The 23,229-nt window shown below is 42.6% G+C and overlaps 1 protein-coding gene across 1 annotated transcript in view; it reads right to left on the bottom strand.

The window, feature by feature from the left end:
* TRPC7 (transient receptor potential cation channel, subfamily C, member 7) overlaps window positions 1-23,229 on the bottom strand; it is a 188,570-nt gene that overhangs the window by 17,887 nt on the left and 147,454 nt on the right. The window contains exons 7-9 of the mRNA XM_015406784.1: window positions 9,725-9,920; window positions 2,619-2,840; window positions 123-200 (exon numbers count right to left, since the gene is read on the bottom strand). Of these exons, the coding sequence (XP_015262270.1) occupies window positions 123-200; window positions 2,619-2,840; window positions 9,725-9,920 (496 nt within the window). The remainder of the gene's footprint in view (window positions 1-122; window positions 201-2,618; window positions 2,841-9,724; window positions 9,921-23,229) is intronic.

The following is a 23,229-nucleotide window of genomic DNA, read 5'->3' as shown; positions in this document are numbered from 1 at the left end:
AAACAAATCCCATTTAAGTAAACCCAAGTAAACAGGTTTAGGATCAAACTCTAAATCTTAAAACATGCAAGTAGGCCCTCAAAACAATTTTTTCACACCCCATATCTTTATATTTCCTTTACCTGGTATCTTGTGGGCTTGTTGTAGGCATTCTTCACGGTAAAGTCTGAATTCTGAGTACTTGACTCGAAACGAACTTTCTGAAATATACAAATGTAACAAGTTTCATCATAATGAACTTTTTAGATGACAGCTTTAGAAACCAAGTACTAAGAAAAGACCAGGAGATAACATTTTTGTTAAGCAGCACATTGTGAGTGTGCAATGAAAAAGTCCTATTATTGTTTGTGAAACACAAGTCCATATGTCAAACTAAAGTTCTGCTTGCTATGTGCTCCCGAAAATCACCCTTTACTTTGGGAAAACAGAACCTTGTTCTGTTGCTTAAATGAAATATGAATTCTTATGTGTCCATACTAGAGAAGGGCAGGCAATATCCAGTCATGCAGCATATAACCGGTGTGTAGGCCATTCTTGACGCTTAATCAGTTTAAATCACAGGCAAGGGTGCCAACTGACCAGGAAAAAAATGCCCTGCTCTTATGCCTTTCATTGGCAGAAATCAGAAGGTAAAGTTTCTTCATGACATGGAGGTATTTATTATTGATTATATAAGCAGACACATTTTTTCCTTGCTTAATACTACAGTTCTTAGAGTTTACTAAGTAACCAATAGTAAACTTGTGGAACTCATTATTATGAACAAATAAAGCTATCTTATACTGAGTTGATTGATCAAGGTCAATATTGTCTGCTCTGACTGGCAGTGCCTCTTTCAGATGTCTTTTCCATCAGCAGATGCATGACCCTTTTAACTGGCAATGCTGAGGACAGAACCTGGGACATTCTGCATGCACAGCAGATGCTCTGCCACTGACCCATGGCTCCACCCCCATATGTTGAGTATCTTTTGTTGGCATTTAGGTAATATATCCAGTACAGGTAATACAGCCAGTCTATTCATTTGAGCAACGTGTAGGATTCTGAAATGTTAAGGACCTGCACAGATGACAATTCACTTCATGATTTCTTGTCTGGAATAAGACTAGTAGTAGGCCTTAAGTGCCCACCATTGCTGATCTCCATATGCAAGAAGACTGTTCCAATAAAAGTCGGTTTGTGCTTAAGGCAAAGGGGTTGCCTTAACATAGGCTAGATTCATGCTGTGCAAATTATTTCCACAGAATTTGTCATTGATTAAAATGTTTTTCCCAGGAGGAAGATACAAAAGGGCCCTTTCTCAAGTTCTGCTTCATATCTTGCTCTGGAAAACAAGCATTCTACTGAGTTAAGACCATTGTTCCATTTACTCTGTGCATTCTGTTCTGACTGCTGGCAGAGGCTCGCCAGGTTGGCTGTCAAATGTCTATCCCAGGGCTGCTATATGACCTCCTTTCTGCTTCAAAATCCTCATTATTGAATCTGGGAACATATACATGCTGTGCTTTTTTAAAAAAACAACAATAACAACAACAACAACAACAACAACATGGTGCCGGTTGCACTGACATCTACCAATTCCTCCCCCCCAGATCAGATTCCCACTAGGCTGTTCCTGAGGGTCCACTCTCTCCTTCTCTGGTTGACTGTGGTGGGCTGGTGCATGAGGTTCAGGACTTGGGAGAGCCCTGAAAAAGGTGCTGTTACCCAGTACCAGTGAATGCCTTCACCCAAAAAAAAAAAAGCCCTTCATGTAAAGTATCTGGTGGTACTAAGGACAAGGAAAAGGTTGCTATGCTTTTTGAGAATGGTTCAAGCTGTAGTACATGTGCAAGTCTTACCAACAGTTTTCTATTTCAAATGAGATAATTTAAGACAATCAAGTAAAAGCCTCTGTCTCTCTGTTATGAATGCTGTCAAGGGTCTCCTAAGCATGATGAACTTATTACTGTCTAAGAAGCAAACTTTATGAAAGGCATCAAAGGCCTAAGTAGACATTATGGAGGTCAGGTGGTAATCGCATGTCTCAAATAATGACTAGCCAGGCAATGAGGAGATTTATGTCTTTAACAATGACTAGCTATGCAAACAGGAGATTCCTCCCGTCATTATTTGAAGACTAGATTCTAAGACTGACCAGTACTCAATTTGTTCATTACAACCTGTCAACTGACTAACAAATTGGGCTGTCACAGCCCTCTCACTTGAGCTAGCACCAGATTGCTATGAAATTTGGGTGATGCACCTGTAGTGCCAGAACTGAGGCAGAGATTGGCTCTGGTATGAGGGTGACATTTGCATTACATTACTTGTTTCAGGAAAGGGGCTGAAACTCGTAAGACATTGGTGGACAATACCAAAACACAACAACTTTGGCATGTGCAATAGTATTCTCTCAGGCTTAGAAGATGGACTTAAGGAACACTTGTCATAAAGGTTGGCTACCATGAGAGGTATGCTGGAGAATAACAATCTCTGCTACATGTTTTCTTGGGACAAACATATTTCAGATTCAGTTCAACATGGTAAATGAAGACTTAGCCCCATTAGTTTCTTCCAAGGGATTACTTTCAACCCACAAATGTTGTTAAAAGCAAAAGAGCAATCAGTAGATATACCCGTGGCTTGGAATTCAGCATGCCCATCTCGAGATCGTTTTCACAGTTTCTGGCCTTGGATTTGCAGAGTTTTATGAGGCACATTTTAATTCTCATTATGAGATAATAAAACGACTTAGGACTTGGCACTAGATTGAAAGGGGCAGGTAGCGTCCTTCCCTCATCAAAATATGAAAGCCAGAGCTTTGCCCGTGCAAACTTCCACTCCACATCGGCATCCTCCTACAAAAGAGGCAAAGAAACAAGTTATGTTATAAAAGGGCCCAATTAGTTTTGGGAAGAGATACGTCCCACTTCTCTCATTGTCATTCATACAGATTTTAGAAGACACTGGTAGATTTTAGGGTTGCCAACCTCTAAGTGGGTTCTGCAGGTCTCCTGGAATTACAACTGACCTCTAGATTACAGAGATCAGTTCCCTTGGAGAAAATGACAGCTTCAAAGGGTGAACTCTATGGCATTATACCCTACTGAGGCCCCTCCCCTCCCCAAAACCCATGTTTCACAGGCTCCACCACCCAATGTCCAGGGATTTTCCAAACAAGAGCTGGCAATAGGGATGGGCATGAACCGGGTGAAATATCAACAGTTTCACTTCTCAGTCATGCAGTTAAATGTGTAAAATGCTTGTCTGAGATATAGATCCTGAGCAAACCAAAGTGCTGTCAGAGGGTCTTGGATCTTTTGCATCTGAGCACACAGGAATTATAGGTCTTTGCTATACACTCAGGGCATCACTTCAGCCTCAGTTAGAAGAACGTTTATTTGGAACCTCTAGTGAGGCTGCTCCAGAAAGGTAAGCTAAAAGCAAAGCAAAGACTCACCTGTGCCAATGTTTGCAGTGCAGGAGGTGGGGTGGAGGCAGGAAGCAGGCATGTCCAGCTGCATGGTACCCTCAGGGCTATGCTGGGCAGGGTGAGCCAGGTCTCCCCACAGCACGCCATGTCAGGCAGTACATCAGAGGGTGGGTGTGGGCTGCAGGAGCCCAAGGGCTACTTAAGCGTGCCCGCATGTGTTGCTTGGCCTCTGTTCTCAGCTCGCCAGCTCTCCCACCCTCCCAACCTTGTATTTTGGTTATGATTTATGCCTTACTTAATTATGCTTTACTGTTGCAGTCTGGCACTTTGGTCATTGGGACGTTTTGAGAGGAGGCTGTGCCTGCATGCCTGCCTCCTCCATTTGGAGGGCTCCCATAAGGGGCCGTGGGGTGTGGAGCCACTCAGCCACATGCGCAGGCAGGGGCTGCTGGCTGGCTTACACCACCAGGTGGCAAGGGGACCAGGTAGAGGCTGGTGCCCACATGTGTCCTGGTATCTTGCCACTCCACAGTTTAATTCCCGGAGGTGGGCTGGGAAAGGGGTTCATTGGGTTGGCAGGGGGTTGCCCAATGCTTGGATCTGTCCCCATACTGCACCATTGCTCCTTTTGCCTGTATTCAAGCATGTTTTTACCAGAGGATATTTGTTTGCAATTTCCCCTCTAAGCTGTGGAGTCTTGTGAGCAAAAATTCTATTTTGTGAGCTACTGGAATGAAAGTTGTGAGCAAGCAATTTGGCTACTGCATACATTAGTTTGCTCTGGAGCCATCCTTCCTGAGCTAAGACAAAAATGTGTGAGCCGGAAGCAAAAAAACTGTGAGCTAGCTCACACTAACTCAGCTTAGAGGGAACACTGGTTGTCTCTGTGTTTATTCCTTCCAACGCATTGCCCCCTGCCCCTCCTTGAACCCACAATCTGGCCCAACAGGTTTATTTCTTACTCAAGCAAACTGAGAGGTGGACTTTTTTCACATCATACAAGGACTGATAACTAGAGAGCCAGTGTAATGTAGTGGTTAAGAGTGTTGGACTTGAACTTCCGGTTTATGGTGACATGCAGGCAGACGCATCTCCCGGATGTCCCGGGGATGCAAACTGCACACCAGCATGTAGGAGGGGGTGCGATGGGTCATGACCCCCCTGGAGCCTTGGTAAAAGGCTCCTAGCCAGTGGGCTTTTGAGGGGCGACCTCTTCGATGGTGCGATGGCGGAGAATTGAGGCGCTCCTCCACCCCAAAGGTCCTGCCGCTGAGTGATCGTAAGGTACAAGTGCTGCTGACCAGGACAAGCATTGGAGATTGGCCAGAAAGAAACCGATGCCGAGCGAAGCCGGTTGGCCAACAATGAACCATGAGTTGGGTTGAAGCGAATATGAAGATTTTAAAAGAAAGCTGCCACCCTTAAAGAGTGATGGGAAGCGAGCGGGGGAGGGGCCCCTCCCAAACGCAGAAACGAAAAAAACAGAATAAAGAGGGGGGAGCAGAAAAATAAGCATTTGGGCGAAAATCAGAGACTTTAGCAACTTTTCGATAAATAAACAAATCCAAAAAGATTGCGGGGAAGAAACCGGAGAAAGAAAAACTTTTGAAAGCGAAACTAGTGGGTAGTCCTCGAATGGAAGAGACCGCTGAGCTTTTAAAAATGTTGGCAGATTCCTTGTGCCCTCTGCTGGATGAGATGACTAATATCAAGCAACAACTGTTAATAATTTGTCAAAGCCAAGACTTCCGGGCAACATCATGGCGACGCGGGTGTCTGGCCAGGACGCTCCTGACCAGCCCTGACCCTTTTCTCTTCTTTTGAAGCCCTCTGAGTCCTAGTGACTGCCAGGGGCCTTGCCTGACTTCCTGAAGGGAGGTTGGGGTGCGGAAGTTGGATCGGATGACCCCCAAATGGCGGTGAAGGGGACGAGACCGACCTGTTCCAAGGCAAAGAGTGAAGAAGGGAGCAGCATGGTTCGCCATGCTGTGCAAGCTGTAACACCCATTTTAATTTTGTTTTGTTTTCAAGAAGCAACAAATACAAGAGAGCGAGTACAAGAATACAAGAGACCCCAATTAAAAGACCCCTTAAAGGCTATCTCCATCTCAAGAATGTATGAGCGGCTGTGAAAAGGAGTGGAGCAAAGGCACGGAAAATGATGACGGCAGGGGAGATTGATGATATTCCAGCAAAAGAAACTATACTGGTAGAACTTGGCCAACTAACTCGGGATCAGTTTAAGGAATTTTTGATCAACCGGGTGAGGAAGGCTGCAGAGGAAGCATGCAGAAATATTTGCAGAAATTTCAAAACGTTGATCTGAAATCACAAATCAAGGAAAATAGGGAAGAGCCAACGCCCTACCTGCGAACTGCGGTGAGTTTGGAGACGGTGTGGGAAGACAAGCAAAAGAATGAAATAACTGAATGAAACTTTACACCGTTGAAAAAGAAGAAAGATGTTTCCATGAAAGAAAAAGAAAGAAAGAACTGTACAAAACAATTTGAGAGTGCAGGCTACATAAAACGTAAGAAGCGAGCAGAACCACAGCGAGAAGTGAAGACATTAGCTAGGAAAAAAACAAGGTTTCTACCAAAGCAAATCAACAAAGATAACAAAATAATGTGGACAGGAATGTTAAACCAGAAGAGGCAGAAATACGAATGGAAATATTCGGAGTTCAGAGGTTTAAGACATTTAATTATGGTCACTGAGAAGAAATCTTTTCAGAAAACAGTGTTGCAATATGTATTATCCTATAGGTTAACTATCGCTATTTTTAAAAAAATATGTAATGCTCAATGGCTCAGGCTTTGGATATGGTTTGACAATGATGCTTTGCCTATGTACCTGGAAAGCTCAAATATTGGGGGTTAATATCCTTTTGATACTTTAATTGCTTAAATATTTAGATGGTGTGAGTAGTAACTTGGGTTATTCCTGGACTATATTTAAGGGTCAGTGATACTGGAAATGTTAGGACGTATTCATGATTTTGTTTTGCTAGATAAATTTTTAGGGTATAAGCCCCCCCCCAAAAAAAAATGTGTGAGTGCAAACTGTAAAATTACGGTGTAGTAAACAAGGTATTTGTCTTATGAGTAGTCCCTAAAATGTTAAGGAGGAAAGGAATTAAAATGGAGTGTTATTTTGAAAATACAATACAGTATGTTGAAAACTTATACGACAAAGTTGTTTGGCTTAATTATCTAGAAAGTATGAGTTTTTAGGCAAAGGTTTCTATTATTTCCATTTTCACCTTTTTTATTTTCCCCCTTTTTTCTTTTGACTTTTTGCACCTATATTGAACTGTTATGTATAGGAAATAAGGTTTTGTATAGGCTTAGAAGAATATGGCGCAGGCGGAATCAATTTCTGAGGATGTTTATGTTGGATAAAGGTTGTGTGGGAGATGATTTAGGTAATATCAGTGAATGAAAAGATTTGTATGGAGTGTGATAAACAGGTACAATTCTATAGCCAGATTAGAACCGAGAAAATATTGTTGCTTGTCTGTTTATCAAAATGCTTTGTTGCAACAAGAGATTTATTTTTTGTGTTTGTATGTTTGGTCGAAAAACAATAAAAAAAACTATATATTAAAAAAAATTGGTCAAAGCCTGGCTTCACAGCAATTACAATTGACCCAATCCTTAAAAGCAACAGAGCAAATGGGAGAGAAGGTGAAGGAAATGGACGCCAATACTAAAACAGTTAAGAAAAAGATGGAAAAGCTGGAAATGAAGCAAGCCATGGAAGAGTCTAAACTTTTTCAGCTGCAAATGGAGAAAGCCAATTTGGTCCTACAGTTTCAAGGGGTCCCAGAAATTAAAGGAGAGAATCTGAAGCAACGGCTGAGTGAAGCAATAGCCCCATTGACAGATTTGAAAGGGAATATCTTTACAGCGAGGTGGATGTGGTCTATAGGTCCTATTCCTCATACATCAAGAAAAATAATCTGCCTGGGGAAATAGTAGTCAGATTCTTGACGAGACATGTGAGAGATTCTATTCTGAAAGCAACTACGGGCACCCCCATGAAAATTGGGGACAACAACATCAGGATTTTAAAAGACATTCCATTTGATATTAGACAGAAGAGAAAGAACTAATCATATTTTTACAAACAACTGGCATTAGTTACAGATTGTTAATCCCAGAAGGCTTCATTTTCAAACTGCACGACAAAAAAGAAAAGATTGACTCTCTTCTTAAGGCACGTGATTTTCTGCGAACACAGCTCGGGGAACCAGCTGAGGATGAGAAGGAAGAAGAAGAAAGCAAATCTGATGGCGAGTTAGGCTCGGGGTCTTCGGACGAGGACTCACCCTCTGAGAAGGGGGTGGCTGCCTCCAAAAGTGCATACAAATTGAGGATTAGAAAAGAGAAGAATAAATAGTGGCTGAAGGACTCTGATATGTGCCTGAAAACTCTGAAATTGATTGGAGATGCTCGGGGGGGGGGGTTTCTCTAAGCAGTTAAAAGCATATTTAAAAGATAATTAACTTAGCATAACCGACTATGTTCATCATTTTATTAGCTTTTAAAAAAATAACATTGAGTTAAGCTGATGTAATGATCTCCTACTCTTGGGTTTTTAGTAGTGGGTCTTTTTTCTTTGGAAATGTAGTTCCCTTTACCATATTTTCGGTTGTAGTTTGTAGTCTGTAAAAAATCAATTAAAAATTCCCCTCAGGGGGATAAAAAAAAAAGAGAGTGTTGGACTGATATATGGAAGACCCAGGTTCTAATCCCCACTTGTGCCATGGAAGTTCACTGGGTGGCCTTGGGCCAGTCATACTCTCTCAGCCTAACCATCTCACAGGGTAGCTGTGAAGATAAAATGGAGGAGAGGAGAACGATACAAGCTACTTTTGGTCTCCATTGGGGAGAAAGGTGGGGTATAAACAAATTAAATAATTATCTGAATTAGAAGAAAGATAAAGCAGTATATTGTAGTGTAGTATTTGGTCTTACTATCAGTTCCCAAAGCTTTGGAGATGTGGCATGAATGAGCAATTTATGTCACTGTTTCTTTAGAGCACTGGCTAGATGTTCTAAGTGGGACAGACATAAATAGCTTCTGATTTATGAATGTAAAGTGCAAGTCTAAATGTAAGTATAAGTCACAAGCAATCTAATCTTCCTCTGCAATAAACCATGAATCAAATTTAATACAAAAATATCTAGTTCCTAGATAACTTTCTGTTTGATCCACTACATATCCTCCAGTAGCAGATTTGGACACATCCATTTTAATAACTGAAGATTATAAAGACTATAGAGATGATTTTCTAATAAGCTCAAATCATTACAGTTTCGTTGTCTTATCAGTCCCAGTATTTTGTGAAAAGTCCATTTCTCTGTTTAAATAACCCACTCCTATGAAACTGTGGAAGGGAACCAAGATACAAATAATATTTCTGAGAATAAACACAAGGTTAGCGTGGTCTATATTGATCTATTTTTTCCCTATCATGTGGCTTGTACCTTTTATATAAAAGCCTTCCTCTGTGCTGCAATACTACTTTTCACAAGAATTCAGTGATAAAGATTACACAATACAAGGGGAAAATATTAGCCTGGGTCTTAGAACTGCCTTCATAGACATACACCATATTTGATGTTTATGCACTTATAGGAGACATTTGCTCACACTCACACAGTGGTAATAATAATTCAGACTGGTCAACGATTCTTTAGGCAATAACTAGGAAGGCAGGATTTTTGCAGATTGCTACTGTATAGGCAGGGCAATTGACATAGGATTAGTCTATCATTGACTGGAGATGTTGGATGGTTTGTGGAGGGTACACTCTAGCTACTGATCAGCATCAACCAAGCCCTTTGTTGGAGCAGCAGGTATCAGAAGGGAGACAAGATTCCTCTGACCATTATTTCATTTTCAGGCTGTGAAAAATGGAGCCATCAGTAATGCTGGTCCAGTTTGGTAGGTTTGGCCAAATCATTTAGGTTGCTTGTTAGATAGCAGCCTGCATTTAAAAGTTAGGGTAGGGGATTGTTACTGATGTAGACCAGCCATTAACAAAGCCTAGTCTAACCCGGATATTGGTCTTGTCTCTTCAGGTGCTGCTGCAACATTCAGTTCATGTTATCCAAACAATCTAGAAATCATCCGCAGTTTAAATAGCCACAATACACTAGGTGAACATGCATTGTGTTCCTTGGAGAGAGCCACAATAATAGTGATAATACTGGGGAAAATACAGCAGATCTTTGTTACTGTAAAATACAAACATTTATTCAAGAAACACATTTGGTCTGTAATTACATTAGTACACCTTACCTCAATTTCCTGATAGGAATTATTGATCATGGCTATCAACATATTGAGGAGCACCACCACCATGGTGACATTATAAACTCCATACAGCACATATCCGATGTTCTCAATAAACTTGTGATCGTATTTCAGCACCACTGATATCACCTCAGACAAGCCAAATATGGACCAGAATAAGGTTTTAAAACTTTCTTCTACCCTAAAGATAAAATAGATAGTCTTGTTAAGCCAACCCTTGATTAGGTAGCCATATAAAATGCACATTAGGCAGCTTGCCAATATGAACAGCAAGTAAATGATTACACTTTTATATGAGTATGGATTCTAATATGACCTTGCATGACTTTTGCAGATTTCCCACTTGAGGAACAGGCTCTTACACTGCATCCCATACTGTTTCTGAGGGTTGCCCAGCACTGGAGCAGTGTTTTGGATCATACTGGGGGGAAGAGGGCTGCAGTAGGTGAGGAGACATAAATATCTTTTCACAAACAGAGCAAAGTTCACAGGTTTTTGGATCTTAGAACTTGACTATAAACTTTGTAAATGCTTATACGTATCATTTGCTTTGTAAATGCTTATACGTATCATTTTAGAACTGCAATTTTAATTGTTTATATATTTTCATTTTAAAGGCACTCCCTGATGAAGGTATCTTTGCTAGAAATAAGTTAAAATGTGATGTTTTTCTCTTAAAAATACTTGATATTTGATTTTTTTTTGGGGGGGGGGAGTCCTGGTTGTCTTTAATATTCCGTTCCACCAACTAGATACTGTATTTTAGGATGCTGATCACTCCCCTTCCACCTCAGTAAACATTTGCTATTTATATTAATCCTTTTGCTTCTTCTAAAATTTCATATGGGTTTCATTTGAGTTTTAAAATTCTCTTTGAAAACTTCCTTCAGATGAAACTTGGTGGCAACTTAAGGAACAATGGAACTTACCTCCCCTGAGAAAGTGTAGTTCTCACATTAACTTTTAATTCATTTAATTTTTTGCTTCTCTCAAAACTAATTGGCTCTTGCTGTCTAGCAAAATCCTTCAGAATGTCATTTTTACTGAAATTTGGTTGCACCTCTTGATGTGGCATGCTTTAAAAGTTTTGATTATTTAGTCTGACAACTTAAGTTGTGGTCCTAGTGGACCTATAGGTATGTTTGATAATGTGTTTCCCCCCTTATTATTATAAACACAAAAACAAACATAAATATAACCACAACAAAACTAAATGACATAAATATAAGACAAATATAATACATCAGGAACTGTCAGTCTGTATAGGAAAACTATACCATGTCCACCAAGCATGATCAGAAGACATTTCTCCCTTTCTCCCTTATTTCAAACCCAATTAATGAAAGGCAATTATAGTTATAAACATAGCAAATATAAGGTTGTTTTGGTTCCATCTGATAAAAAGAACATGTGTGTCATATTTCATATATGGAATAGGTTCTATTTCCCATGAAGACATAAATTATGTAGAAATATTGTGCAGCTATCATCTGTTAGTGCAGGGTGTCAAACACGTGGCCTGTGGACTGAAACCGGCTCGTCCAGGGCTCTTCTCTGGCCTGCAAGCAACTGGTCTGAGGGAGGGAAGGCAGAAGGCTACTCAGGCGGACGAGAGGGCACATGTGATGAGGTGTGTGTGGTCAAAGCTGTCAAGAAATGGAAAGGGCTAGGGGGCAGGGCTAGGAGGCTGAGGTTAAATAGTGTGTGTGTGAGAGAGAAATGGCAGCAAAGGCAGAGAAAGACAAGGCATGGTATTTTTTTCCTCCCTGCCTCCTCCAACCGCAGTTCAGTGAGGATTGGCAAAGCCACTACATAGGGGGAGGGGGTGGAGCTGAGCGGTACCAACTGGCTTTGTGTTTTTCCAAACAGTGACCATAAAGGGGTTTGGCAAGAGTGGGCACATAGAGTGGTGGTTTGCTGACAAAGTAGGGCTGCCAAGTGGGGGCGGGTGGTGGGTAAACCCCCGCTTTGTAGGCCCGATTTCTGCCACCATGGAATCAGGCCCCGGGGGGAACCCCGCCCCCTGAAGTGCAGCGTGGCTGCGTCACCGGAGGTGACGCAACCGCGTAGAGCACGTTGGGGGCATGGCCCTGATCGGCAGAGGGGAAACTCTATGGTTTCCCCTCAGCCGATCGGGGCCACGCCCCCAAAGTGCTCTACATCGTGCGTCACTTCCTGTGACGTGCAGGCGGCGCGCAGCGACTCCCGGATTCAGGGACAGTCCCCCACCGGTGAGTATAAACAACTTGGCAACCCTATGACAAAGGGACAGGCTGGCAGGTAAGAGAGGAGGAGGAGGGCTGGCATGTGAACTGGGAGACAACTGGGCTGTCTTGTGCATGCCACTCTGAAGAGAAAGACATCCTGGCCTTGAACGTGAGTGGAGGAGTGAAGGGGGGAAAGGGTGCCACCATTGCTGCCACACATCTGAACAGCCACAGAGCCTCCACCTAGATTCTCCCCCCACCTTTTCTCAGCCTGTGAGGGGGAAAGGGTCAGGGGAGGACAAAAAGCACCCCTTGGAGGTTTCAGAAACAGCTTCTCCATCAGGCCTTCCCCTCAGCCCTGCCACTTCTGTGGGAAATGCAGGAGGGATGATAACTGGAGGGGGGGGGAGTCTAGGAGAGCCAGGTTCAGACCTCCCTCCTCCTGATCCAGGACCCTGTCATCTGGGTCAGCTGGGACTGGTCACTCAGCCTGGCCCACCTTACAGAGTTGTTGTTGTTGGTGGGGATGGGACAGTGGAGGGGAGAGCTCAGTGTGCCTCCTTGAGATCCTCAGAGGTAGGACAGGGGAAGAGAGGAAACAAAGAGCAAGAGATGGATTGTAGCCTTGCTTGGTTGCTGAGGCTGGGCGTATGGTGGTGTGTGTGCTGAAAAACTACCTTATTTACTTTCAAGGAATATGACGTCTCCTAAAAGTGCCATATATACAAAAACTAACTAATTTGTATGGAAATGTAAGATACCCCTCTTTTATAGTATCCCTTGGGGAAAAAACTAGTCTTGCATATGATTAAATACATTTATTGGGCCTTTGTGGATTTCCCCATTAAATGAATTGCTTTCACTGCTAGGAATCAATTGTTTTTGTCTGTTTTTTGAGTAAAAAAATAATGCTGTTAATTGGGTTTGCCTGTGTCCTCCAGTACCTGACATTACATTTTATGGCACACATGGCCCCATGCAACAAAGTGAGATTTATGTCAGATCCAGCCCTTGTAGCAAATGAGTTTGACACCTCTGTGTGGAACAGAATTAGTGCACTCTTGGAAACTAGTTAAAATAAAAAGCAAAACTGTGACTATCTCTTCTATTTTTGAATAGATGGGGCTTTGAAAATCTGCTTTTAGAATTAGCAAAGATTTCTCTCCATTTTTATTATTTTATTAGCATATACAATATTGTTATAACTATCACACATATCAGCCAGACCTTCAACAAGGGACCTGTTAGCACTGCATATTTCATTAAACATTGCATTTGTCGGCAGCACATCATTTTTAAATATAAAATTCTGCCCTTAGAGATTGTCATCTAGATTACTTAGCCAGATAATAAATAGCTGACATCACCAAATTTGATCTCACTAGCATCCATCTATTGACCTTTTATCTTAGTTTAGAAAGGTCCCTTTTTTTTTAACCTCCCAGCAATTTTAATGTCATGTTGAATCCCCACCCCCCAACTTAAGCACTAGCCTCTTTGGGGGAAACTGCAATGCTATCCTTCAAGTATTCTAATACATCATAAGGAAGGAGAGGTTATTTTGTAAAGTTATGAAAAAGTGGCTTATTGTCAGTAATATGAGAGATCAGCATCACAACCTATGATATTACACTGGTACTGCAGACATGTTGTAATGATGCCATAGGCAAGATTATCAAAATCAGGGCTGGAACAGAGTTCTAGAACCCGTTCAACAAAACCTTTTTAAAATTTTTAAAAGTTCATGTGTTTTCAGTATACAGATTGAAAACTTCATTTTGCTTTTGAAAGTTCCGGCTCCTCTTTTTTTAAAAAAAAGCCCTGATCAAAACAAATATTTACAACAGTATCATTTTTGGAGGGTTTTTTAAAATAAAGGTCCCTGAAATATTTGGGAAATTTAGCAAAACACAACTACAAATTGATATTTGACATAACGTTATCCTGAGCCTAAGGTCATCTTGCAATGCATGCCACCCCCCACTCCCAAAATAGGCTTTCTCTGAGCCCTCTGTGTATTTGAAATACCTCAAAATAAACTTTCATCAATAGAAATATTACACAATAATACATTTAATTGTGGGAAGGCATGGACAATTTAAATTCAGAGGCATATTGATTCCTAAAGTAAGTTTATTAAGTGGAAAGTCAGGATCACTAAACATCCAAATATACAGGGAAATTGTTGCAAGATAATGGAAAGACAAGGAAAAGTGTATAAAAATACTTGCACAGTTACAGGATTCAAAGTCCATTTTCCATAGATTGGTAGAGATGTTGATTAAAGTACCAAACAACAAGCTTGTAATGGATTTACATTGCTTGTAATACTCATTTACATTTGGCAACATTACCCTAAACTCTTGCTTCATTTGTGATTAATATGGAGATGTATTTTAACCAAATGTCCTGCTGTGCAGTTTGCATTCCACCAGCTGAACCAGTAGCCATTATTGTGCATGCTCAGCACTTACTTGATTACATCAACCTGTTGTTAGGTCTCATAAATTCTCCATGAGAGACACCATCCTTTCTCCCTAACAGACGAAATTGACTTCACCTTTTTTTTAAATGGAGCTATAACTTCTTTAAAAGAACAGCCTGTCTCTCTAGTACAACAATATGAAAAGCAAGTAGGGTTGCAGAGGTAGGCAAGGGCAAACCATCTGAGCTTAATCACTTGCCTTGAAAACTCTATGAGGTCACTATAAGTTAGCTGCAACCTGAGGGCATTTTACATATACACACAGAAAAACTTTTGAACTTGCATAATAGATTTAATGCAAAACCTGGAAACTGCAATATAATACTTTCTTATGAATACATATATGTGATGGACCTTCAAGGGTTAATGCCTAACAGAGTGAGAACCTTTTTGTGACAGGCTGTTCAAACAGAATTCCGTTGAGAGAGTCAGTTAAAGAATGAAAGTTGAGAACTGACAGTTGATAAAGAGACAGTTAAGCACTGACTGTGGACTGGGAAGGAGGCTAAGAAAGTGAGTGGTAAGGTGTGCCAAAAATCGATTTTTCACTATTGGACCCAAAAAAAAATTGGTATTCCTGAATATTCCTAAATACCAGAATCGGTATTGTATTAGTATTCAGGTAAATATTTGGGAAACCCAAGTTTATTCAGCTCCATTTTACCGTATGGGGATTGTCCCCATAGGGTGTAATGGAAAATTTCACTTGCTGAGTTGTGCCACCATTGCAGCACAATTCAGTGAGCAAACTGAAGCCATTTGAACTTTAAATGGGTTTTGTTCACTTGCTGAGTCATGCTGCCATGGTGCAACTTGGCAAGCAAACTGAATGCAAGTGAACTAAACACATTTAAAGTTTAAATACCTTTTGAGTTCACTTGCTGTGTCACACTGTGGCACGAATCAGGGAGAAAACTCAGAAGGCATTTCAAGAGACCACAATCTCTTTAAATGTCTTGTAGCCATGCCTGAATAAAAGCCAAATAATATCAGCTTTTTTTCGCGCATGGCTGAATCAGATTGTCTAATCTTTATCTGGCTGAATAAATTCCTGGAAAATACTGATAGGGTATTTTCGGGTATTCATTTGGCTCAGTATATACTAAAACGTGTAGCCCTAGAGAGTGGATCAAGGAAGATCCTCATTCAAGCCAAAAAAAGGGAAATAGCTTCTAGTAAAGAGGGAGCGGTGGTGCAGGCGGTAAGAGATGCCTGCACATACATCTGGTCGAACAGCTTCGGCTGTTCGAGCCCCACCACGGCCAGGGTGAGCGCCCGGCCCTATGTCCCAGCTCCCGCCCACCCAGTGGCTTGAAAGTCCGTTAAAGGGCGATTAGACTAATGGGTACCTGCTACTAGAGCGCGGGGGGCACCCGTCCCTGTGTTGCAGTGGCGAGCGGCGAAGCGAAGCAGTGGTCGACGGCGGTGGCGGAGAAAAATGGTGGCTGGCGAGGCAAGCAGAGAGCGAGTGAAGGAGGCCAGACCAACTGGCGTGGAAGCGGACCAGCGCAGCAGGCCGGAGCTTCATCGGGACAGAGGCCACAGCGGAGCATGCGCTGAAGTGCGAGTGGTCCTGGCCGGAAATGGAATCGCTAGAGCCGGAAGAAGGGAACTCCAAAGACTAGCACCAGAAAAGGACGCCGCTGACTACCGCCCGCAAGAACAGGACAACAACCGAAGATCCGCCACAAACAGGGTGCCTGGTATGGTAGTCACCACCCCTGTATATCTGTGGCTCTAGGTTAGATTCTGTAAATGTGATTAGCACTCTTTGTAAGCCGCCCAGAGACCCTTAGGGGTTAGGGCGGGATAACAAATCAAATTAATAAATAAATATAAATATATAAGTGATCTCTGCCCAGTTAGGAAGGGAAACATCTTCTAGGAAAGATGAGTGATTCCTGGTTTGTGTATGTTGGGGAACTTCTCAACAGAAAGCTTCCAGATCCAAGATCCAATTTGGTAGGTAGGCTGGCTGGGCACTTCCTGGCCAGAAAGGGTGAGAGAGTCACAGACAGAAGTTTCCTTCTAAATTCAGTTTATTATATTCCAAGTAGACATTAAGTAGAATAAATGGTTGAACATAAGGAAATGCCCAGTGTACACTGAGACAATAAGGAATATATTCTGACTACTGACATCAAGGCCCCTGGACATTGATGAGCAGCCCTGACCTTTGGTAAACCAGATGTATGTATCTGCCTTGGACCAATGGCTGGCATTGTACCTATTTATGTCCTACTGACACACCTGGCACATCAGGACTATCATGGATGTGATGTAGGCCCAACCAGAACTGACTAGAACTGACCTGATGCACCCACCCATGATCCCTCCCCTTTGTTCTGTCTTTGGGATCAGGAAGCTCTGAAAAAGTCAAGGAGAGTCAAGGAAGCTAGTATCAAATAACCGATCCATTTAGATTCTGATAGTGACACCACTAACTTTTTAAATGTATAAACACCCTCTAAGGCAAAAGTCATGTACAGTGTTATCCTGAGGGCCACAGCACTTTGCAGAGCCCTGAAGCCTCCTGGGAAACAGAACCAAAGATTTAACTGTAGAAATTAAAGTATCACAGGTTTAGTAGAGGATTGAGGCTCAATCCAGGCCCTAATTCCACAACAGTGTCCAAAGAAGGATTTGGGAAACTTTGTTGTATGTTCCTACCTTCTAAATTTTATGAGTTGGTGAAACTCAGAAACATTAAGTAGAAACTGAAAAGAAAGCCTCTCTTCTCATAGTTTTCAAGACCTTGTTGAATAACAGAAACACTTACTTGTTGGCAACAAATTATCTGGTGTTTGTGTGAATACAAAGTTACCTCAGGCCCTGGTCACACGGCAGGAAACTGCGGGGAAGAAGCGTGGCTGTTTGCCCTGGGGCAAACTACTGCGCAGTTACTCGATCAGACCTCCCGTGGAGGTCCTGTGGAGGTACTGTGGAGGTTCCATGGCAAGGGAGAGGTGCTGATCACAGGACAAGCCAGCGCGCAACGAAGAAGCGCGCGCCGCGGCAAACTGTTTTTTTGTGTGTGTGTACACGACGAATGTGCATGCTCTGTTGGGTGCGTGTGCGCATCCACAGAGACATGGACAAAAAAACCCACCTTATTTGCAAGGGGACATGGGCGGGCGCCGGATGCCACCGGAAACACGATCAGATGCCCGCCCTTGCCCCGCAGTTTCCGGAAACTAGTACCTCCGAGGTACTAGTTTTTTGCCACGCAGTTTCGGCTGGAAGCCACGGTTGTGCCACGGGAGTGCTATGCTTCCCAGATGTGCTGGTGAGATTGCGCCCGGAAACTCCGCCTGTTTTCCGTCTCACTTGTGTGGCTTCTGTTCCGTGTGACCGCAGCCTCAGTTTTATCATCTGTTTGCCTCATACATCCTACACCTGATTCTACCTGACCTTTTCTCCTCCAAGATAAAGAAAACATTTCATTTATTTTAAACTTCCAAAAGCCTCTTAAGTGCCATTTCAAAAGCAGAATATAAGAAGGCCAGCATGTCTGTCCGTCCCTCTGTCCCTCCCTCCCTCCCTCCCTCCATCCATCTAGGGAGGGACTGCCATAAACAAGCAAATGAGAAGAAAATAGATAAAGCTGCTGCTCAGCAAGAAAGAAGACAGAAGGGAAAATCCTGCATGTGAGGGATGGGAATAGGGCTGCCAAGCCGCGGCGGGGGATCCGTGCATCTTCACAGGATCCCTGACACGGGGGACAGCGATACGCGTAGCACCGCCATCGGCAGGATGTGACGCTATGCATCGCTCTGGCAACGGGACTCCAAACAGCCCTGTTGCCAGAGCGACGCATAGTGTCACATCCTGGCGACGGCGGTACAACGCGTATCGCTGTCCCCCGTGGCAGGGATCCTGTGAAGATGCACGGATCCCCTGCCACGGCTTGGCAGCCCTAGATGGGAAGAGGGTGAGATCGTCATAGTATATTTAAATGATTTGACTACAGTTTGCATCCTGTGACTCTATTTTGTCAATGGTGGAGCCTTCCATCTGGAAGTAAAAGGCATGTTCAGATGGCAGATGGCTCCTTGCACTGGTGAAGGCTCCATTAATGGAACAGACTTATGAGGATTCAGCCCTCTGAGTCTGAAAATGACAGTAAAGGAATTTTGCATTAGAATGTAGCAATGATGTGAATTTCTCTATATGCTTTAGTAGTGATTGCAACAACCAGAGAGCTTCCTTGTTGGGGATTAAGCATGCATTTATCCACTTTATGGAAAAGTAAATGGCAGAATGGGAGAAGTGATGTGAATGATTCAGATTTATCCAGTGAATTCAAGTCAGCAGCAAAGTCTGAAGCCTGCTGGCTGTTTCTGTCCTCTGTAATATACACTGCCTCTCTTACTGTAATAAAACTGAATGCATCCATCTCCATAGGGAGATGAGATTTCATTTCCTTGCTACTCATCACAAGCTCAATAGAGGGCTTTATATTCTTTCATCAAACAAGGACTTAAAGTCATATCGTAGTATGTGACAGGCAACCAAGCTTCATGTTGATTTGTCTTGCTACAGTAAGCATTAGATTTATATGCAGTAGGACAGATCAGTTATATAAATCTGTCCTGGGTTAGGTTCTGCCTGATTATGAAAGCTTATGGCAAAATTTTTGATCAGTCACTTTTGCCTCAAGAAGGCAAAAATCCTGAGATTGATCCATACATTCAGAAAAAAACCACAGGACAAGCCTTTGGGCATTTACTTTTCACATTGTGTGTGCATGGGGTCATGGGAGTGAATGCTACTTCATGTCAAAAACTCCCTAGCTGCTGAGTCTAGCCTTCTTCCTGAAACCTTCATTTCTCTGTTCATGGATTTTTTTAAATGTGCAGAAACGTCCAAACTACCTGCATTCTGAAATGGTGTACTGTACCCACACCTTGAAATGAAGACATATGGGTTAGATTATGTTTTATTAATGGCTGATCCACCATTCTTTTCTTTTTTAAAAAAATGCTTGTTTTGCTGTAGAAAGAGCCAGAAGTTGGTGGAAATGTTCTTAGGCTGGAACCAGGCTTCAAATTTCGTTGAGCAAAGTGGTAAGATACAGGCCAATGAGTAAAACAAAGTATGTATCTCTTTGGGAGGCAGGCTATAACATGATTTCCAATTCAGCAAGAGAAATGATTGTCAAATAAATGTGTCCTGCTGCTGTTGCAGTAAACTGAAAGCAGACAATTATGTTACTTTTGAAAATCTGCCTTAAGAATTTAATCAAAAACAAACAAAGCAAGTCTAAAACCAAGATCCTTTTGCAGTCGTTGTTATAAAAATCTATCCCCTGTTTAAAATTCATGAGCTCTTTTTGAAATATGAATTTTGTAATTACTGATCATCCTACTTCAAACTCCACATGAAAACAGCCTATTGTAGAACATAAGAACATAAGAAGAGCTGTGCTGAATCCGACTAGTGGCCCTTCTAGTTCAGCATCCTGTTTTCACACAGTGAAAAATGGGACTGCTTTGCAAGAGAAATATGCTGAGGAGTGCCAGTTGACACACGTTTCAGGATTAGCATAGTTTATTGTTATGCAAGCCCACGTAATCCAGGCTGGTGATTCAATGGGCTACTGATGATTGTTGTGTTCTAAAGGCTACTTTTTCCTATTCAAATGATCAACAACCCAATTTTACTCAGACACAATGGCCGTGATCACACACACTCAGTAATCCACTTTCAATCCACTTTCAATGTACTTTCCAACTAGATTTTTACTGTGTGAACTGGCAAAATCTAGTTCGAAAGTGCATTGAAAGTAGATTATTGAGGGTGTGTGATCACAGTCAATGTTACTTTTACATCATTATAGAATGAAAGTAAAGCTAACTGTATACAGCAGTAGCAGCAACAGTGCTTTCCCCCATTTCTTCCTGCTGGTATTCAAAGTACTAGCAGGCAACAAGACAGGATGCCAGGAGGCCTCCTGGCAAAGCAGGAGATTGGGCATCCCCAAACACTACCCAGTTTTGCAACTCTACAATTCTAACTCAAAAATCCTCATTTCATTTTCATCCCCCCCCCCCGCAATTCTAACCGGGGTGGTGGTGGTCCAATCAGCTGGTCTGCTGATTGAAAACAGAGGAAAGGTCCCTTTTGACTGTAGCATATTTATTGTATACATGCATGTATGTAATGGAACAGTCTGTTCCTCCCCTAATATTCATGTGATTAGTCTGGTCCTATCGGCTGGAACTCTTGTTCAGTCTCCAGTTTTGTATGTTACCTGAAGTTGTTGGTTGTTTCAGTTGTCTTCTTGTAAGTAAATGGCTGATGTTTTCAGCCAGCTTGCTGAGTGACGAGAGAATGAGTTCCCTAACCCAGGAACTCACAGTCAAAAGGGGACATTACATGGTGTCAGAAGTTGCCTTGTATCTCCTTTGGGTCTCCAGAATTGAACAGGAAGGTTTCAGATTGCATCCTTCGTTAAGCAACAGAGCATTTCAAGTCTCCATCAGACTTATCCTTTGTGGAAAATTTAGGGGAGAACTGGAGGAGATGGGGACAAAAGTTGAAACTGTATACAGTTTGAAAAAGAGTCAGAGGATTATAAAATTTCAGTCTTGCTTCACTGCATCGGAGACAAAGCCCCTTCACTGCATAGGAGACAAACTTCTACAATAATTTGCAAGGTGTGTTTGCAGACCCTAACAACAAGACCCTGTCAGAGGTTTTAACAGCTTTTGAAACCTACTGTGAACCCAGAAAGAACCCTGTGTTTGAGAGATACCAGTTCTTACTAGGGATGGGCATGAACCAGGAAAATGCAGTTCAGATCGTGGTGTGCCCAGTTCGCAAACCATGGACTGTCACAAAAGTTTTGAGGATCATGATGCGGTAGAATGCTCCTGGCATGCTAGACACACAAAACTTGTGGGGGATCTCTGGCTTATTCTCCTCTACCTGATCTCCAAGCTTGGTGAGGATTGGATTTAGGGAGTCTGAGTGCCCCCAGGAAAGTGCTTTCTGGGGAAATGACAGATACAGGTTCAGGAGGTTCAGGAGTGTACAGAATAAACACTGTGCAAGCTAGAGGCATCAAACTCACAGCAGGCCTCCCCCTGATGCTCCTCTATGTGCTTTTGTTTGGTGATCATTGGATTTGTGGGGTCTGAGTTACATTCCCCCCAAAGAAGATGCCCCCATCCTCCATTGGAAACAATTGAGGGGGAAAACAGCAAACCCCCTCCCCGAACAAGGGCAATAAAAGCCACACAGAACAAAAATCAAAGTCCCAGAGAATCTCTGCAATAGAAACAGAAGGTGGGGGGGCATATTTGCAAGCCCAGCAGAGCCGATGCAATGTGCCCAGCAGAAGCAGTGCCACTGTGGCACTGCAAACCCAACAGGACTAAGGTCAAGCCAGAAAAGTGCTCTGGGGGCAATTGTCAGGCACAGGTTCAAAAGTGTATAAAATTGACTCCCTGCAAGCTACACACATCAAATGCACAGAGAACCTCACCCTGCCACCTGCTCTTATACAATCTCTCCACGTTGGGGGCAGATTACATTTCTGGAGTCCCAGTTACAGACCCCTCTAAAAGGTCTCTCCAGTGCTCTCTCTGGAAAAGACAGCTGCAGTTACAAGCAATGGTCCTTCTAAGCTGTGGAGTCTTGTGAGCAAAAATTCTACTTTGTGAGCTACTGGCATTAAAGTTGTGAGCAAGCAATTTGGCTACTTCATAAATTAGTCTGCTCTGGAGCCATCCTTCCTGAGCTAAGACAAAAATGTGTGAGCTGGAGGCTAAAAAACTGTGAGCTAGCTCACACTAACTCAGCTTAGAGGGAACACTGGTTACAAGAGTCTATGGAACAGCTCAGAACATAAGAACATAAGAGAAGCTAATGCTGGATCAGGCCAATAGCCCATCCAGTCCAACACTCTGTCACACAGTGGCTACAATTGCCAGGTGCCATTGGGAGGTCCAGCAATGGGGCCAGGACTCTAGAAGCCCTCCTACTGTTGACCCCCCCCCAAGCACCAAGAATACAGAGCATCACTTGCCCCAGAGTCCCTATCTATACCTTGTGGCTAATAGCCACCGATAGACCTCTGCTCCATATGCTTATCTAATACCCTCTTGAAGCCGTCCATGCTTGTAGCTGCCACCACCTCCTGTGGCAGTAAATTTCATGTGTTAAATCACTGTTTGGGTGAAGACGTACTTCCTTTTATCTGTTCTAACCTGACTGCTCAGCAATTTCATGGAGTGCCCACGAGTTCTTGTATTGTGAGAAAGGGAGAAAAATTCCTCTTTCTCTACCTGCTCTATCCCATGCATAATCTTATAAAACTCGATCATGTCACCCCTCAGTCGTCATTTCTCCAAGCTAAAGAGCCCCAAGCGCTTTAACCTTTCTTCATAGGGAAAGTGTTCCAACCCTATTATCATTCTAGTTGCCTTTTCCTGCGCTTTTTTCCAAAGCTATAATATCCTTTTTAAGGTGTGGTGACCAGAACTATACACAGTATTCCAAATGAGGTTGCACCATTGATTTATATAGGGGCATTATGATATCCCCAACATAGCATTGGCCTTTTTTATTGCACTTGCACACTGTCTCGACATTTTCATTGAGTTATCTACTATGACTCCAAAATCTCTCTCTTGGTCAGTCTCTGTCAGTTCGGACCCCATCAACGTGTATTTATAGTTAGGATTTTTTGCTCCAATGTGCATCACTTTGCACTTGATCACATTGAACCCCATTTGCCACGTTGATGCCCACTCACCCATCCTCGACAGATCCATTTGGAGTCCCTGGTTCTC

The sequence above is a fragment of the Gekko japonicus genome, unplaced genomic scaffold, assembly GCF_001447785.1.
Source record: "Gekko japonicus isolate JY-2015 unplaced genomic scaffold, Gekko_japonicus_V1.1 scaffold609, whole genome shotgun sequence".
In the NCBI taxonomy this organism is placed as follows: Eukaryota; Metazoa; Chordata; class Lepidosauria; order Squamata; family Gekkonidae; genus Gekko; species Gekko japonicus.
Note: the sequence above shows the minus strand (reverse complement) of the source record. Positions and strands in the feature narration are given on the sequence as shown.